The 12247-nt window shown below is 39.8% G+C and overlaps 1 protein-coding gene across 1 annotated transcript in view; it reads left to right on the plus strand.

Annotated features, from left to right (window-relative positions):
• The window catches only part of LOC121871710 (piwi-like protein Siwi), a 143567-nt gene extending 132161 nt beyond the window's left edge, over window positions 1-11406 (plus strand). The window contains exons 16-18 of the mRNA XM_042374123.1: window positions 6552-6673; window positions 10753-10907; window positions 11391-11406. Of these exons, the coding sequence (XP_042230057.1) occupies window positions 6552-6673; window positions 10753-10907; window positions 11391-11406 (293 nt within the window). The remainder of the gene's footprint in view (window positions 1-6551; window positions 6674-10752; window positions 10908-11390) is intronic.
• Window positions 11407-12247: the final 841 nt, after the last annotated feature.

Below are 12247 nucleotides of genomic sequence, written 5' to 3' on the forward strand. Positions count from 1 at the left end.
GAGGCATTGAACAGCTTCTTTTCCTCAGTGTTCACAAGAGAGGATGCAACTAACCTTCCTGCGTTTGAGGACAGACGGTTCGACACAGCACTGACCCACATTGTGTTCACAGAAGAGGGTATTAGAAATAAACTGTCAAAGCTAAAGGTTCATAAAAGTCCCGGACCTGACATGGTGCATCCTAGAGTGCTAAGAGAGTTGTGCAACGAGCTTGCAGAGCCCCTGAAGATCCTGTTTTGTAAATGCCTGGATGAACAAATGGTCCCCAGTGAATGGAAAGTGGCTTATGTGAGTCCTATCTTCAAGAAAGGCGATCGTCACTCCACGAACAACTATAGACCGGTGAGCCTGACCAGCATAATATGTAAAGTACTTGAGAGATTTATCAGAGATGCCGCAATGAAACATCTAATACGAAACAACCTTGTAAAAGATTGCCAACACGGTTTTATGCCGGGGCGCTCCTGCTTAACACAATTGCTCAAGGTATTGGATATTTGGACCCATATTCTGGAACGGGGTGGTAATATCAACAATGTATACCTAGATTTTGCCAAGGCTTTTGACAGTGTACCCCACGAAAGGCTTAAAGTCAAACTGGAAGGGTACAGAATTTGGGGAAATGTCTTAGCGTGGATAGAAGACTTTCTTCATGACCGCAAGCAGTGTGTGGTGATTAATGGTACGAAATCGTCATCAGTACCTGTCACAAGTGGGGTACCACAGGGCAGTGTATTGAGCCCGCTGTTGTTTGTTTGTTTAATAAATGACATGCCTGAAGTTGTACACTCCTCCATACAAATGTTTGCCGATGACGCCAAGTTATTTCGGGAAATTAAGAACCAAGCGGACTCTGAAGACCTGTAGAAGGATCTCTGTGGGCTCCAGGAATGGTCGAAGAAATGGCTGCTGACATTCAATGTCACGAAGTGTAAGAGGATGCACCTGGGGCGTACCAACGGTAAGGAGATGTATCATATGTCCCAACGGGATGAAGAAACTGCGTTAGTTGAGACTGTGTGTGAGAAGGACCTAGGTGTGTATGTTGACAATGAGCTGAAGTTCTCGGGTCATTGTGAGAAGGTAAATCAGGCAAATAAATTATTGGGTCTTATGAGAAGGTCGTTTAGAAATCTAGACGGTCCATCCCTTGTAACGATCTTCAGGAGTGAAGCGCTTCCCCATCTGGAGTACTGTCACCCCATCTGGTCCCCGAGATATGCTAGGGACTGTCAGTTGGTTGAAAATGTTCAAAGGAGGGCCACCAGACTGGTGCCTGCACTTCGGCACCTCAGCTACCCTGAGAGATTGGAGCGCCTGAACTTGCCTAGCTTATACTACAGACGGGCAAGGGGAGACCTAGTTGAGGTGTACTGTATAAGCATCTCTGGGGGCACTACTCAGTTGAGTGTCCTTACTTGGAGCTGGCGGATGCTCGCCCCGCAAGGGGTCACAGCTCAAGATTGAAGAAGCCGCAAGTCCAGAAAACCGTGAGGGCAAACTTTTTTGGAGTGAGGGTTGTAAACTCTTGTAACAATCTACCAGAGACTGTTGTGACGGCACCGAGTGTGAGCTCTTTCAAGACAAGACTTGACCAACACTGGAGCGGGTTCAGGTACATTCAGGAGCCGGTGCATGCCCAGTACTTGCCAACAGTGCGTGACAGAGACGTGACCGATTGCCCGGGTGGCTAGCGAGCTGATCTTTTGGTGAAGAAGATAAATGAAAAAGAAAAGTAATCAGAGACGTGACCGATCGCCCAAGCAGCTAACAAGCCAATCAGTGGTGAAGAGGATAAAAGTTAGCTCAGTGAATTTTTTTTATTTTTTATTTTACTTTTTTTTATTTATTTATTTTTTTATATATATATATATATATACGGTAAACTAACTTCATTCAGAGCATTTTTATTTGGAGGGATCATCAAGTTCTCTATTTGTTGCTAATCAGGGGCACAGACATTATCGCCTCAATTAATTAGCTTGAGCGATAATGCCGGAGTGAGTACTATCACCTGGCAGGGTTGACAGTGCTGAGCTGCTAGCATAGCGCTCCATTGGCAACATCGTTCACTATTACTCTAACAGTATTTATTGGGTTGAGAATTCCACCGTGAATGGTTCTCATATAACCCATATAAGGATGCAAGGTACATCGCAACATAACTCTAGATTGCTAATAAGATCGGGAGGTCAGCATTCCGGAAGGAACTCTTAAGTCTAGCAGCCTCGCTAAAGTTTGCCTGGAAAGTTATGAAGAGAAAAACTCGACTCTGGCCTTCATGCTGAGAGCAATTAGAAAACCCAGGGCGGAAGCCCGAAAGTTTTGTGAACAAACATAAGAGTAGGAAAAGAGATAGCCACATCGTATTCATACGAGCACGTGTATAATTGGGACAAAGAAAATCGTATGCTGTGTGTGTGTGTGTGTGTTTCTGTCTGTCTGTCTGTCCGTCCTTCCTTCCTCGGTTAATGAGTCACCTTCCATACGATTCTTAACTTCGGTTAACGAGCAATCCCTCGATTAATGAGTTTCTTACGAGCCGACCTCAACATGTTTTCGCTTGCATTTGGCGGTCCACCAGCTGTAGTATTAGTCCGCCAATACAGTAATCGGTTCTAGGGCTTAAATTCCTTAATATTTTAGTAAATATCAAGAAGTTTATACTATTCAATAATTTTAAAAGTTTCATATTAAATTTTTTAGTCATTTTAACAATTATTGAACATAATTGAAGGTAAGGAAACTAGTTTTATGCTTGCCATCCAGCCTGTCAACACACCAAACAGGCATTAGTCTCTCTGTCTTTTCAGTGGAGGTAACATCTTGCTTGAGACTCTCTTCAACTAAATGCTTTTTTTCTGTGTTTCCAAGCAAATTATTGGTCATTTTGAAATTTATTTTACATGTTGACAATATGTAGTGCAGTGCAGTGTTATTTTAAAGAAAATATTCTTTATTTACAGCAAGTTTAAACTTAAAATATCACGTGTTGAGATTGTGTGAATCCAGCATGGGGCCTAAGAGATCAAGAAAAGCAATTTCAATCCAAACTAAGCAAGCAATAATAAAAAAACATGAAGAAGGCATTAGAATAAATGCGCTATGCAAAGAATATGGCATGTCGACATCAACTGTATCGACAATTCTTGCACAGAAAGAAAAATTTAATGAAGTGAGTGAGAGACAAATCTACCAGGGTGTTTAAAAGTAGATCCCTAATTGCAGAAACAGAGAGGTTACTTCTCATCTGGATAAGGGAAAAACAGATGAAAGGTGATTCAGTTTCTAGTGAATTTATTTGTGAAAGAGCCAGGGAGATTTACGAACATTTAAAAATAGATCAACCTGGTTCTTCAGGCACAGAATTTGAAGATCTTAGGGCCAGCAAAGGCTGGTTCGAAAAATGTAAGAAAAGAAGTGACATATTTAGTGTAGTTAGGCATGGTGAGGCTGCTAGTGCTGATAAGGAAGGGGCAGCAAAGTTTTTAGTGGAGTTTAAAGAACTTATGGATGAAGAAAATTATCTTCCAGAGCAAGTGTTCAATGTGGATGAAACTGGGCTGTTTTGGAAAAAGATGCCCAAAATAACATTCATCACCAGAGATGAAGCCTCTTTACCTGGGCATAAACCCATGAAAGACCATCTCACTCTATTGCTTGGTGCCAATGCTTCAGGGGATTTCCAACTGAAGCCTATGCTTGTATACCACTCTGAGAAGCCCAGAGTGTTCAAACAACAAAAAGTGGTAAGAGGAAAGCTTGGAGTTTATTGGAAGTCCAACCGTAAGGCATGGGTGACAAGACAGCTCTTTAATGAATGGGCTGTTGAGGTGTTTTGCCCTTCTGTGAAGAGCTACCTAACCACAACTCCCTTTAAAGGCTCTTCTCATGGATTATGCCCATAAACAAAATAAAAGTCATTCTATTTCCTCACTGTGCTAAGAAGTATAAATACTGTATATAAAATCCTCGTGGAACTTAGTATTTCAGCTATTACAACACAAATTCACGGAGCCTTCTTTGTGTGTATTTACAGCTGATTCACCAGGCAAGAAGATGACGGTGGCAGTGCATATGATGGGGGTGAAGGAGGGGGTTTTGTGAATTGCAATTAAATGCCAGGTAGCGACGTGTCCTCCTAATATTACTTATTAAGTAATTATTAGATATTTTAATTGCCTGTAAATGTTGGCCTGGCGAGTTATTGCTAGACATTAACATACCTAGGTATAAGCTAGGCGTCGCCTTCTGGGTTGAACAAAAATATATTATATAATCAGCAATTTGCATAAAAATTTTATGACAAACTGAATAATTAGGTAAAAATAAGCATTTTACTGTATATGAAGGGTGCTGGTATTAATAAGCTTAAATTATTACAGTAACATATGTTTACTAATTAATAAAAAAAAAAAATTCTAGTTTAGGTGGAGGCATACTGGGCACTTCCAAACGTATTACCCATTTTGCTGGCCGTTTGTCTAAAAGCCTAGCAAACAGCAGGATTTCAGCTGTTGCTAGACATGGACAATGGTTTGGCTTGGCCAGATTAGTTATCAAATGTGCTTTATATAATTTCAAGTAAAAATTGAAATAAATCATACAACGATAATAATTTAAAATATTACTCATAAATGGTGACATACTTCTTTTTATTCATAATATGCAAACTACTTTAGTATTATTAAATCATTATTCAGGGTCCTCTTTGACCAGCCAGCTGCTGCCATTTTAAAGAAACTTCACGATGTACCCAGTGTCTTTTCTTTAGCTTTTGCAGATGCCTCACTTGCTTCAGCAATTGAAGAGCTATAGTACAATTCTGTAAGGCCTCAACTGCAGTAATGGGAACCATGGCAAACATCATCTGCTGTACGGTATCTGCTTTGTTGCTATTTTCGTTGCATTGGGCAGACACGCCAACAAAAGTCCGAGTGTGATGCAAAACATCTCTTTGTTTTACTGGCCAGACAGTGTTTGACAAACATGTTTGGAGGAAAGTGCCCAGTGAGCCGCCACCTTTACAGTAAGAATGACGGGTGTGGGTGGGAGATGAACCTTTTTGGGGTGAGCGGTCGGTTTCTCCCCCTAAGGTTCTCCATTTCCTCCACCACCACTCTGAAACATTCAATGCCATAATATCATGACCACTGGGGTTAGTTATACAGATTTTTGGCTGTCAAAAAGTCATAATTTTTAACAAAATAATACTGGACTCACTTTGTACTCGAATATTCTAAGCTAATGGAATAAAATTTTGTCTTGTGCAAACTATGAGATATTTATACTCAAATTAATCACTATCTTACAAGGATTCCAGCAATGCAAGTTATAATCTGCTTCAAGTCTGTGAATTTTTATGAGAGAAACTTTGAGCATAAAACCACCTTCATCCTATAAAATCCTTATCATGCCATCTTGCTTCCCCTGCTGGCTGGGAGGTGGGGTGTTGTCAACCAGGAGGGGAGATTACCAGGTAGTTGTCACTGGAGAAGGGGGGAGTGGTCAGGGAATCAGGCTTATACAATACAGGGGAAGTTTTAAGTTTTTTGCTGATAAAATGTCACTGACTTGTCTTGGCAGAATATAACTTGTGTTGCTGGAATTCTTGCAAGATAACAATTAATTTGAGTGAAAACATCCCTTAGTTTGCACTAGACATAAAAATTTTAGTACAGGTTGACAATCCCTTATCCGAAACCCTTGGGGCTAGAGGCATTTTGGATTTCGGAATTTTTCGGGGCCTGGGAGGGGCGAAAATATTATAATAATAATAATACCGGTAATGTAATAATAATTCATAGGTCTAGGTCTCATTTCTCACTTTTGATCTTTTTTTTCATTCTTGTATTTCTTTATTGTTATTATTATTTTATTACAGTATTATTGTTATTATTATTATTATTATTATTATTATTAATTTTATTATTATATTTTATTATTACTATTATTATTATTTATCATTATTTTATTTTGGTGTACAGTATTTTAATTAAAAATTTTATTTACTATGAATAATTATTATTATTGTAATTATTATTACTATTACATTTTTGCCCACCAGGCCCCGATGTGAGTCAGTGATTTATGCCTGGGTGGGTTAATCCCTGTTTAAAAAAAAAAAAAATTGCCTCACAAAAAAACTTTCGGAATTTCGGATAAAGGGTTGTCAACATGTAATTAACTTAGTACATTTGAGTACATGTTATAATAATTTATTCGTTGCTCAGAAGTTGTGGTTGCAGTTTCGAACTTCGTGACATGACTAGTGTATAATGAGTCTCCGTATGCCCTGGTTTATTCATTGATCAATTGTCTTAATGCCAAAGTAGTCATATCATGTGTCAATTAATTTTAAAACAAATTATAAAGTAAAATGTTTACGGTGATGCTTTAGTAGTGCTGTTAATGTGTGTGTGCTGTTATAGATATAAACACTACCAATTTTTCTGTTTTTGTATGAGTCTTCTAGCTTAAGGGGAAAGTAATACATTATTTTCAGTCACCCTAGGTATTCAAATAGGTAACCAGTGTTGTAAATGTTACAGATGCCATCAATCGTTATAAAGTGCAGAATGGCTTCCAACCAAGGATGATTGTGGTGTACCGTGATGGGGTTGGTGAAGGACAAATTGAGTTTGTCAAGGAACATGAAATTTCTGCTGTTAAGGTAATTTACAAAAAATAGATTTTATTGATACGGTAATTATTTCTCAGCTTATTCGTATTCTTCCATGTGTAAAAGTTGCCTTGTGCCTTTCCTTGAAAATAGCTATTTTATATATTCGAAATAGATTTGAGAATGGATTATTATATATTTGTATCCCATGTACACACAATCAAAAAACTTCTTTACAATTTTGTGTTTGATAATTATATGACACCAGACGAAGGATTTTAACAACTGCCAAGACAACAGCAGTGTTAGTTTTGAAATTCATCAGACTCATCCGTAAAGATACTTTCTTTTTTATTGTATTTGAGTACAGTAGTACCCCGCTTTATGCGGTCAATTGAACCCACAGGGTACCTCAGAAAGTGGAAAGTGAAAACCGCGTAAAGTGAACAACAGAACATATGGAATTAATTCCAATAGAGACTGGCCCGACCCCCAAACTCCACTTTTTCCGACACAATACCTATGTTGTAGTAAAAATAACATCTAAATTTTATGATGGTATGCTCACACAATTAATATTTAAGAGAAATACAGTCGCCAGGTTAATGTCCATTCAAATAATGGACTCAAATCTCCCAGGGAATATTTTGAATGTAAACTTCATATATTTTGCACAAACAATAAAATATTTGCTTTGTGTAAACCAAATTATTACATTAGATCTAAAATTTGTATGTCTAATGCAAAATCCATGATGTTTATATTCAAAATGATCATCACATTGTAAGAATTCCAGCAATGTAAATTATATTCTGGCAGGGTAATTTGTATATATTTTATAGCTAAAAAAAAAAAAAAAATAAAAATATACTTCACCGAGTATATGGGTAGATGCACCGCAGATGCACCGCGGAAAATGAAATTCCGGTTCTGGCAAGGTACCGTGTAATGAGAAATCGCGGGAAATGAAACCGTGTAAAGCGGGGTAATACTGTACAGCCCCAAGCAATATTTGGATCGGGTCGGGTCATGTTGCATCTCTGTAACAAAGCGTGTTCGGCATTCGGGCCTTCGTTGTTGAGCGGCAGAAATTGCACAGTGATTACATTAGATTATCAAGATCGTCTTAGTGATGTGAAAGTGTAAATCGATGTAGGATTTTTAATGCTAGATGCGATTGTATTTTTGAAAACTCAATCTCCACCGAGTTGGAGATACAGCCCAGGTCAAGAGGCCTACAACCACAAAATCATTACCGTATGACAAAGCTTTCATTTTATATTTTTATGGAGTTGTGGTCACAGCTGTGATAAAGGCCAACCAGGGGGTGTAGTACTTTGCCTTTAGTTAAATCAGTTCATAGTGTCATCAGTGACTGCAGAAGAGGTCACCATATAGTGTTGTTATTCAGATTTAACTGTTACCTAGTTCAAGATAAGGCCAGGCCAAGGTGCAAATATTACAAGGGAAATTACAACAGAATGAGGGGTATCCACTGGCCTGACTCACTAAGGCACAAGAACGCAGACACTACGCTGAATATCATAACTAGTAAAGTGACCCATTTGATAGATAAATATATACCCAAGACCAAACCCAGTGCCTCTAGGAATACAAGGGGATCCCTACACATGAAGAAAACCCAGAAATTCAAGACATGGGTTGGGTCAAATGATGAGTAGGACAGGAGGATGTATGCAAGAGCCAAATACCAAGCAAAGATAGAATGTAGAAGGGCTAAAAAGGAGTCCCACAGGCTGGTTGCAAGCGAGGTCATGTCAAACCCAAAGGCATTTTACCGCTATGCAAAGTCGAAATTAAAAATGCGAGTAGGAGTTTCAGACCTGAGGCTTGAAGATGGTAGTTACACAGATTCTGACCAGGATAAAGCCAAGGCATTGAACAGCTTCTTTTCCTCGGTGTTCACAAGAGAGGATGCGATTAACCTTCCTGCGTTTGAGGACAGATGGTTCAACAGCACTGACCTACATTGTGTACACAGAATAGGGTATTAGAAATAAACTGTCAAAGCTAAAGGTCTATAAGAGTCCCAGCCTTGACAAGGTGCATCCTAAAGTGCTAAGAGAGTTGAGCAACGAGCTTGCCGAGCTCCTGAAGATCCTGTTTTGTAAATGCCTGGATGAAGAAAGGGTCCTCAGTGAATGGAAAGTAGCATGCGAGTCCTATCTTCAAGAAGGGCGATAGTCACTCCACGAACAACTATAGACCTGTGAGCCTGACCAGCATAATATGTAAAGTACTTGAGAGTATTATCAGAGATGCAGCGATGGAACATCTACTACGAAACAACCTTGTAAAGGATTGCCAGCTCGGTTTTATGCCAAGGCGCTCCTGCTTAACACAATTGCTCAAGGTATTGGATATTTGGACCCATATTCTGGAACAGGGTGGTAATATCAACAATGTATACCTAGATTTTGCCAAGGCTTTCGACAGTGTACCCCACGAAAGGCTGAAAATCAAACTGGAAGGGTATGGAATTCGGGGAAATGTCCTAGCGTGGATAGAAGACTTTCTACATGACCGCAATGAGTGTGTGATGATTAGTGGCACGAAATCATCATCCATACCTGTCACAAGCGGGGTACCACAGGGCAGTGTTTCCCACTGTTGTTTTTTTGTGTCATAAATGACATGCCTGACGTTGTACACGCCTCCATACAAATGTTAGCCGATGACTCCAAGTTATTTTGGGAAATCAAGAACCAAGCGGACTGTGAAGAGCTGCAGAAGGACCTCTGTGGGCTCCGAGAATGGTTGAAGAAATGGCTGCTGAGATTCAATGTCACGAAGTGTAAGAGGATGCACCTGGGGCATACCAACGGTAAGCAGGTGCATCATATGTCCCAACGGGATGAAGAAACTGCACTATTTGAGACTGAATGTGAAAAGGACCTAGGTGTGTATGTTGACAATGAACTGGAGTTGTCGGGCCATTGCGAGAAGAAGGTAAATCAGGCAAATAAATTATTGGGTTTTATAATAAGGTCGTTCAGATATCTAGACTGTCCTTCCCTCGTAACGATCTTCAAGAGTGAAGTGCTTTCTCATCTGGAGTACTGTCACCCAGTTTGGTGCCCGAGATATGCTAGGGACTGTCAGTTGGTTGAAAATGTTCAAAGGAGGGCCACCAGACTGGTGCCTGCACTTCGGCACCTCAGCTACCCTGAGAGATTGGAGCTTATACTACAGACGGGCAAGGGGTGACCTAATTGAGGTGAATAAGCATCTCAAGGGGCACTACTTGGTCGAGTGTCCTTACTTGGAGCTGGCGGATGCTCGCCCCAGAAGGGGTCACTGCTCAAGATTGAAGAAGCCGCAAGTCCAGAAAACTACGAGGGCAAACTTTCGGAGTGAGAGTTATGAACCCTTGGAACAATCTGCCAGAAAGTGTTGTGACGGCACCGAGTGTGAGCTCTTTCAAGACAAGACTTGACCAACATTGGAGCAAGTTCAGGTACATTCAGGAGGCGGTGCATGCCAACAGAGACGTGACCGATCGCCCAAGCGGCTAACGAGCCGATCAGTGGTGAAGAGGATAAAAGTAAAAAAAAGTAAAAGTATTTACCTTGCATATTATTACCCTAGTTGAAATAAAAATGGTCTGTGTAAAGATGAAATTCCAAATCCAGGCCTGTGGCTTCAAAGCCAATGCTGGTGCCATGCCTTAGGCTTCGAAGCTGAAGCGGTTCAGCCTTATACCTGTTAGTTACAACAATTTGTACCAGTACAGTGACCAATTCTCTGCTCTCCAACTTCGCTGCAGTTTCTTGATTAAACATTAGCTTAAATTTTTGGTGTTAGATTCATACGTCAGCCAAATGCATCACAAGCATCGATCTCTGTATTGTAAAGTAAATGAAGCAAGGTCCAGTTCCAGTATGAGAAGTCCATGACATCTTTTCAATTCATTATCAGTTATCTCTTTATTTAGCTTTTTCAAAGTTTTGTTACAAATAGGGGGTTGTGTTATAAGTCGGAGGTTGATTGTTTAATATCTATAATGTGTATCTGCCAATTCCTGTCATTACCATTGCCACCACTAATACAGATGCATTTGTGGGGGAGTGGAATAGTAACCTATAATAGTGTTTTTATTTTATTTTCAGCGGAGCTTTCAACAATTATATGAGACACCTCCAAAGTTTGCCTTCATAATAGTGACCAAGAGGATCAACACTCGTTTCTTTGTTGAGAATAGAAGAGGTATTATTAACACACCTCCAGGGACTGTAGTTGATGATGTCATCACTTTTCCAGAAAGGTTTGTAGTATATCTTGTTTTCTATAGTAAATTATTGCATTATTATAAATGAGTTTCTAGTTTGAAGATTATACATCCTCTGTGTCTTATGGTTTGTTTCTATAAATATAATGTACAGTAATAGTAATTGGTGCATCCAAGATTTCAATGCCCCAGATGGGTCCTTACACCACCTTACTTAATTGCAAAGAATGATGTTGGTACACTATTGGCATTGAATGTTATTTTGGCGAGGAAAATGCAAATACAGAGGACAAAAATAACAATATTGACATGGCTGAGCCAATTGAGAGCCTGAGCCTGACCGTTTAAGTGAGTGAAGCCTATCAGCTGCGCGGCTGCCATCTTTTGGTTGGCAAGAGCTCGCTTCCAGCTGCCACTCCTCACAGTACTGTAAGTGTACATTGTGATTATGTTTATCAATAAATGTATCATTTAATGTGAAAAAATTGAGACAATACATTAAACATTTATTAATCACAGAAATATACGCAAATAGTACAATATATACACAAATAGTACAATAAACTTCAGTGTAAAACATAATGTACAGTAGATCTGCAGTACAGGAGCTTACTGGCTACTGAAATGAATCAGTTTTGTGTATAATTGATGACCTTTTACCTCAATCTGAACTTTTAACTTGGCAGTGAATTGTTTTCCAGCGTATGCATCTCACTTGAAGATGCATAAAAATATGATCATATAAAACTTTATGATCATCACTAACATATATCGTATATACAGGTAGCTGGGGACTTGAAACCAATCTTTTGCTGTTCATAAACAATGTAAGCTTCTGCTGTATGCAATACAATTGAATGCTATACAGTCAACCCTCGCTTTACGCGGTCCCACGTTTACGCGGTACCCTGCCGAAACCGGAATGCTCACTTTCCGCGGTGTGTGTACCCTTTTACGCGGAGAGCGGCGCAAGCAGGGTGCGCACAAGGTCGCCCAGTCATCAAAACATTACCGAGTTCTTCATCCGCCACCCACCACAGCCGGCCCAAGTCAGTGATAGTGATAATGATAGTGAGGATATGGACTTATATGGACTTTGAGGGGTTTGACAAAGAGGCCCTGCAAGCCTCTGTGGTGGATAGTGATACAAGTGATACAGGTGAGGGCCAATAATCTGCCCTCTGCCTCGGAACCAACCCCCCATCCCCGTGTGCCCAGCCATCTTTTCTACTAATGTAAGTGTTAAAAAACCTAATATTATTGATATTTCTCTGAATTATTAATTGTGTGTGCATACCATCATAAAATTAAGAAGTTATTTTTACTACAACATAGGCATTGTGTCTGAAAAGGTGGAGTTTGGGGGTCGGCCCGGT

This window comes from Homarus americanus, unplaced genomic scaffold (assembly GCF_018991925.1).
Source record: "Homarus americanus isolate GMGI-L3 unplaced genomic scaffold, GMGI_Hamer_2.0 scaffold39675, whole genome shotgun sequence".
NCBI classification, from domain to species: Eukaryota; Metazoa; Arthropoda; class Malacostraca; order Decapoda; family Nephropidae; genus Homarus; species Homarus americanus.